Source organism: Lolium rigidum, chromosome 1 (assembly GCF_022539505.1).
Source record: "Lolium rigidum isolate FL_2022 chromosome 1, APGP_CSIRO_Lrig_0.1, whole genome shotgun sequence".
Lineage (NCBI taxonomy): Eukaryota > Viridiplantae > Streptophyta > Magnoliopsida > Poales > Poaceae > Lolium > Lolium rigidum.
This window is the reverse complement of record NC_061508.1, coordinates 129,290,050-129,297,113: the sequence shown is the minus strand read 5'-3', so window position 1 is coordinate 129,297,113 and position 7,064 is coordinate 129,290,050. Positions and strand designations below refer to the sequence as shown.

The window sequence follows — 7,064 nt, the reverse complement described above, 5'->3', positions numbered from 1 at the left end:
TGCCTCAACATCACGTCTTTCTTACGGTCTTCTTCGTGCCATCGCAACAACCTAGCGTGCTCTTTATTTCTGAACAAGCATTTCAGCCGTGGTATTATAGGAGCATACCACATAACCTTGGCAGGAACCCTCTTCTCGGGGCGCTCGCCCTCAACATCACCAGGGTCATCTCGTCCGATCTTATACCGCAATGCGGTGCACACCGGACATGCATCCAAATTCTCGTGCTCACCGCGGTAGAGGATGCGATCATTAATGCATGCATGTATCTTTTGCACATCTAATCCTAGAGGGCGAGACAATCTTCTTCGCTTCGTACATGCCGGCGGGCAATTCGTTACCCCTTGGAAGCTTCCTCTTAATTATTGTCGACAACTTTCCAAATTCCGAGTCGGTGACACCGTTCTCCGCCTTCCATTGCAACAATTCCAGTGTCGTTGCCTAGCTTTTTATGGCCATCTTCGCAAGTTGGGTATAACAATTTGTTGTGATCTTATATCATCTTGTCGAAGGCCAACCTTTCCTTTTCGGTTTCACATTCTCTCCTTGCATCGGCAATGGCCCGACCAAGATCATCATCGGCGGGCTCATCCGGTGCCTCTTGATCTTCCGCTTCATTGTCTTCATTGCCTTCTGCAGTATCACCGTATTCAGGGAAATTGGGATAACCGTCATCATCCTCTTCCTCTTCTTCATTCTCTTCCATCATAACCCCTCTTTCTCCGTGCTTGGTCCAACAATAGTAACTGGGCATGAAACCCTCCCGCAGAAGGTGGCCGTGAATGGTACTCGAGTGAGCGTAATTTACGGTATTCTTGCAGTCAACACATGGACAATACATGAAGCCACCATGTTTGTTTGCCTCAGCCACGGCCATAAAATTACTCAGGCCCGAAGTGAACTCGTCAAAGCGTCGGTCAATGTACATCCATTGCCGATTCATCTGCATGATATAATTAAGCTGATCAAAAACCATTACAAAACATCACGATGTATATATACACATGCATTTTATCAATTACAGATGAAAGGATAAAGTTGTTAACCTCGATGGAGAAGAATAAAGCAAGTTAAGTGTGGCTTGATTTGTGTAAACTCAAGTGGCAAATCCTCTTAAGCATTTCATCGAACACCTCTTGTGCATGTGAAGAAGAGAGCAAAGCAATACACCCCTCTTGTGAAGAAAGTGAAAAAATGGCTAAGTGTGGCTCACACTTGGTCAGGGGCAAGGATATATAGGCAGATTGGGGACTTTGTCCCGGTTTGTAATACAAACCGGGTCCAAAGGGTGGGCCTTTAGTCCCGGTTTGTAGGCCTGACACGGCCTGCCGCGCCCTGCCACCGACCCTTTAGTCCCGATTTGTACAAACCGGGACCAAAGGCCGCTAACTGACAGGCGCCAGCGAGTGGGGTCGCCCACCGCGAAATGAACCGCGACCAATGGTCACCTTTAGTCCCGGTTTGGTTCAGAACGGGAGCATATTGCTCCGAGGGGCTTGGGACCAAAGGCCTCTTCTCCACTAGTGAACTGAAACAGAACATTCATGAATCATGACGGATCCATCTCTCAACTTGTATATGGAGTGAACTCAAACATGTTCACTTGCAGTACTGTATTTGCTTACATAAAATCTAACGACCTGCTCGTTTGCAAATTGTTTCTTTTATTTTGGAGTCACTGTAGCATGTATCCATCAGTATCCTTGTTTACATACGGCAGCGGCTTGGCTTCGTGCACAGGGCCGGTAGAGTTTTCCACGGGACTCCTGCACTTGCTGTTCTTATTCCAGAAGCAGATTATGGATATGGCGTAGTGAATCGGCTTCCTCTTCCTGCACCGTCCGGCAGTACGACAGCTGGCTCGCTACTGAGGTGACTTGCAGTTCGCTCGGACTATTGTGCACGCATCACCCGGCGGATAAGACGATCAAGAAAAGAAAAGAAAAAAAGTGTGGAATACCTCGTTGATTGCCAGCATTTACAGGGTGAGCGATGTTGAGGATACGGTTCCGAGGAAGCCACGACAACCGCAATGGGGTCTACCTGCACCCTCACGTCTATGCATCATCTCTAACACAAGCCTCTCGCCTCTGCCCCCAGCCCTCCACTCTAGAGCACAATCACTCAACCATGGCCCGCCCTGACCGCCCAGACAGCAAGGAGAACGGTGACGGTGCCGGTGCATACAGCGAGGACGGCATCCCCATCATCGACCTTGACCTCCTCACCAACGGCGACTCCGATCGCCGGTCAGAGGCGATCCGACACCTCGGCCGGGCGTGCGAGGACTGGGGCATCTTCATGGTACGCACAAGTTAAATTGTACAGTACAATTATTTTTCGAGAACCCGCAGAACATCTGGACAGTAGTATACTACTACGTACATGTGTTGTCTGAATCTTCCACGACAGGTCATCAACCATGGTGTCCCTGAGTCTCTCCAAGGAGCGACCACGGATGCGTGCAAAGAGCTGTTTAGTTTACCCACGGAGGAAAAGTCCGAGTACATGGACGCCGGCCCGATGGACCCCGTTCGCGTTGGGACGGGTTTCAATTCTGCCGACGGCGCCAAGTATTGCAGAAACTATCTCAAGATGTTCGCTCACCCGGAGCTGCACTGCCCGGCAAAGCCCGCGCATCTACGAGAAATTGCTGCCGAGTACGCGGCTCGCACGAGAGGCCTGATGCTCGATCTCACGACGGCGGTCTCCCAGAGCCTGGGGCTCGACGGCGGCCGCATCGCCCAAGCGCTGAACCTGGACAACTGCTTCCAGATCCTCGTCGGGAACCACTACCCGCCGGCTGGCCCGGACGTCGGGGCCATCGGGTTCCCGACTCACTCCGACCACGCACTCCTCACTCTGCTCTTCCAGAACGGCGTCCACGGCCTCCAGGTCAAGCACGGCCGCGAGTGGCTCCTCGCCAAGCCCGTCCCCGGCTCCTTCTTCATCATCGTCGGCGATCAGCTCGAGGTGACCGACAAACTGGTCGATTGCCCTCTTCTTTGTTCGAAATGTGCCATCAACTTCGCCTAGTTTAATCCTCTTAATAAACTGCACGCAGATTGTGAGCAATGGAAGGTACAAGGCCCTGCTCCACCGCGCGTTGGTCGACGACGAGCAGCCGAGGATGTCGTTCTTGAGCCTCATCGGGCCGTGCCTGGACGCCGTCGTCGAGCCGATCACAGAGCTGGCACGACAGGCACCGCATGGCGCCGAGTTCCGGGGTATCAAATATAGAGACTACATGGAGCACCAGCAGACCAACAAACTCAGGGAGAATGCGGCGCTGGACATCGTTCGGGTGCAGCGTGAGAGTGAGATGCTCACACGCCAACAGTTCTCCGATTAGCGTATGTGAAGCTGCTTATTCACGCCGAAATCTTGAAGGTCGATATGCTAGCTTCGTGTGTTGTACTACACCTATACTTATCAGTTAGGCGATGTTAACATTCAGGATGTACTAAAACCATGCATGGGTGCAAGTAAAGGTTCGGGATTGGAATGGTTATAGCGGACATATCTGAGAAAATAGGGTATGTCTATGTCTAAGTTGACTGAGATTTTCTTAAGTCTCAGTCACCTCAGAAAAATGCAACTGCAGTTTAAATAAAAGTGCAACTCGTTCCAATTGCACATTTCTGCCAGAAAAGTGCAATTGCACTTTTTTAACAGAAAAGTGCAACTCAAGTACTTTTTTGTAAGTAACTTAGACTTAAGAAAATCTCAGTTGACTAAGACATAGCAAAACCGGAGAAAATAACTGCGCAGCAAATCTGATGCGCAGCTATAATCCAGCGGCTGCAGCCTGACAACATGTCTCATTTCCATGCTATACGACAGAAGTCGGATATATTTGAATTTTTCTAATCAGGAAGGAAAATAGAGAATTGTACAATTGCGATGTTAGGGTGCTGGAGATGGAGAAAAGAACCTCCTATTCATGCCAGTATCTGGGAAGTCCAAGAAGTTGGTACTATCTTCTCATGACCAATTCCACTAAAATACACATCCGCTGTCCTAGAACTGTTCTTGTCCCGCCCTTCTCCTTCGTGGATCACCCCAGATCTGATTATCCACAACGATTCCCGAAAGCACTGAATCAGCTAGAGCACCAAACTAATGTACATCAGAAAGTTACTTTTGACATAGAGAAACCATGTGCTGATTGATTAAAAAACTGTAACTTATATTGCATTGCTTCTCACACAACAAACATAAAGAAACTATCAAATACAAGCCTACCAACCAACCTGCTACCTACGCAGCGAGTATTGACTACAAAGTGACATCATCTCATCTAGATCAGACCTATAAAATTCAGCAGATTTGTTTAGCAAATATTTGGGACCACTCGAACAGAACACTCACAACAACATAATAATCCTCATCTCTTGTTCGAGCTTTTTGTTGTTATCATTAATCTAACACATCTTCATTAAGAAACTCATAAAACACTTCATGGTGCAAAATTAAAATAAATATATAGCTCAATAACTTCAGATATTGATCAAAAACAGGGGCCAAAATGAGTCTAAGGGTGTGTTTGGTTGGGATTCTCACGTCAGATTCACTACCTGGAAGCTGAAATCTGAACCAAAGGGTTTCAAGGTCGACACAGATTCTCGTAACGCAGCAGATTCCTGCAGTGTAAAACGAAAGTTGGGTCGACCCCTGATTCCACTGCGTTGCGTCCAGCCAAAAACTTGGAAATTACCCGCCATGCCATTGCCAAGTGAAAAGTGACCGGTTGGTTTCCTTCCTTTCTTCTCCAACCCTTCTGTCTCCTCCCGTATTCTCCCTTTTCCCCGTGACTCACACCAGGACGCGAAGAGCACATGCTAGGGTTCCCCTCGCCGGCCAATTCCGGCAGCCTCCTGCGCCACGCCGGCCGGGAAGCCTGCCTCTCCCTTTTCCCTGCTCGACTGGGCCGAAGGTCGACCGGCGCCCAAGCGCCAGACCGCAGCTCCTCGCCGCCGCCGCCTCTTGCTCCGTCGTGCCTCCACTTCCAGGAATGACTCCCGAAGCTTCCCGGTCACCGGATATCTACACCGCTTCCTTCACATCTCGTTCCTCCTCCCTCTCGTGTCATGCGTGCAAGGTGTTTGTGAAAAGGCTTCTTCTAGAAAGAAAAATGCTTGCTATATATAATTATGGAAGTGTGTTGTTATGTTTTTGTGTATATTTTTTCATGAATGTGATGAAGATGATGAAACATTTATTCTGCGGAATCCACAGCTCACAGTTATTCTAACCAAACAACTTCCAGCTTCCCCACAGTTGTCAGCTCACAGCAGATTTGTCACAGCAGATTTCCCACAGCTGATTTTCGGGAATCTACAGCTCAACCAAACACACCCTAAATGCTAGTTTGAAAATTGTTCCCACACAATGTGAAGCCTAAGTAGTTCAAAATTTGAAACCAACCCCTGAAAACTGAATCATCAGTCTCACGTTTATAAACCTACCGCACAAACTCATTTGAATAGTTACAGCTGCTCAGAAGCAGCATAAAATCAAGGTAAAGCGTGCTTTATGGTCTATAAACGGATGGTTGCACACCTCACATACTAAGCAGATGGTTGCACACATCACATGCTTAACTGATGATTATACATAGGAATCAACAAGAAACCCATGAACTAAAAAAATCTATTGCTTAAACACAATCAATTATTTTCTGATGAACTTTTTAAGTTATATACAATGAACCCGCCTTTATCCCCCATTTAGATCCATATTCCTGAGAGGGAGACCCTTATAAACCGTGGGAACCCTCTAATTTCTCGATGTGGGACTAAACATCTGAGGTTGCGTGCAGCTTACCAGTGAGTACCAGCCGGCCGGCGTGTCCTCCTGCTCCGCCGCGAGCCCCGCTTCCACATTGAATCTTCTCCAAACGACACGGACGTGCTGATGCGCGCGACCCCGGCCCCAACGACGGAGACGGCCGCCGGCGGTCGCCTCCGGACTCGAATTGAACTGAAGCTGAGCTCTGGCGCGGCGGGATTGGAAAGGAGGAGGAGAGAGCCGCTACATTTTCCTGGAAGGTGGCGGCATTGCAGGCAGCCGCACTCCGGCGAGGGGATGCAGATTGATACGAATCACAGATGGCAAGAGCTAAGAGAAGAGCTTGAGCTCGACGGTGAATATCGACGTCTTCTATGGGCGCGTTTGTTAGCCCGCATCAAATTCTTGCACCACTGGCGCAGCAGGAAGAAGTCCTCTGCTCGTCGCAGACGGGCCATGGGCCATAAAAACCACATTGTTTGGTGGTCTGCACAGAGTTTTTTTTTGGCCCCGTGGAGATTTGGGCTCTGCCATTTGGTAGGTTGGATTCCAGGCCTTGTAGGAGCTCAGAACGGCGTCCATGTTGTTTGGTTGCAACCCAGAATCTGCTTCTGCTTACCTCTTACCCTCGGTGGTGAGGTTACCAGCGATCAACATCACAATTGCACAAGTAAGAACACAATTCACAGTTCACGCAAACTTAGCACTGATTATAGTTCAAACACGGTCATAGTTCACGGCACAGGACGATCATAGTTCACGACACACCATACAATATCATAGTTCAACAGACGACGGGAACAACAACTAGACATAGACATGGTAGCAGCGACACAGAACCAGGTTAGCTTCAGACATGACTTTGGAAGACGACACACCTGGTGGCGTTGCCATCGTAACGGCACATGGTCATCACCTCAGTGCAGGTGTGGTCGAAGATGACCACATTGTACTAGAAGGTGGACACCTTCTTGAAGATGAGGAACTGGCATATCTGCAGCTGATGAGCGACGGCGAAGGCCACCCACCCCTGGTCGATGTATGCATCATTGCCTTCTCTCACCGTAGTCATCCTCCAGTAGCATCCAGCGTTGGTGGTGATGATGATGTTCGAAGGGATTTCTCCGAACCACCTGACGAAATCACGAGGGATCTGTAGCCGGTTGAAGGTGGGCGTGAAGACGATGCGCAGGAACTGGTCCGACCCTAAGTCCGGCTGGAAATGGCTGACTTTAGCCGCCCTTCGCTTCTTCGACGGTCCCTCCTCGGGGGTC

The 7,064-nt window shown here is 49.2% G+C and overlaps 1 protein-coding gene across 1 annotated transcript; it reads left to right on the top strand.

Annotated features, from left to right (window-relative positions):
* Nucleotides 1-2,027: 2,027 nt before the first annotated feature.
* On the top strand, nucleotides 2,028-3,511 carry LOC124682249 (2-oxoglutarate-dependent dioxygenase 19-like). Its single transcript, XM_047216977.1, has 3 exons — nucleotides 2,028-2,304; nucleotides 2,413-2,973; nucleotides 3,065-3,511. The coding sequence occupies exons 1-3, from the start codon at nucleotides 2,131-2,133 to the stop codon at nucleotides 3,350-3,352; spliced, it is 1,023 nt and encodes a 340-aa protein (XP_047072933.1). The 5' UTR covers nucleotides 2,028-2,130; the 3' UTR covers nucleotides 3,353-3,511.
* Nucleotides 3,512-7,064: the final 3,553 nt, after the last annotated feature.

Excerpts from the sequence above, each read along its gene's own strand:
- LOC124682249 (XM_047216977.1), top strand. The coding sequence starts at position 2,131 with ATGGCCCGCCCTGACCGCCCAGACAGCAAGGAGAACGGTGACGGTGCC. Across the intron at positions 2,305-2,412 it reads AGGACTGGGGCATCTTCATG|GTCATCAACCATGGTGTCCC; the intron begins GTACGCACAAGT and ends CTTCCACGACAG. Across the intron at positions 2,974-3,064 it reads TCGTCGGCGATCAGCTCGAG|ATTGTGAGCAATGGAAGGTA; the intron begins GTGACCGACAAA and ends AACTGCACGCAG.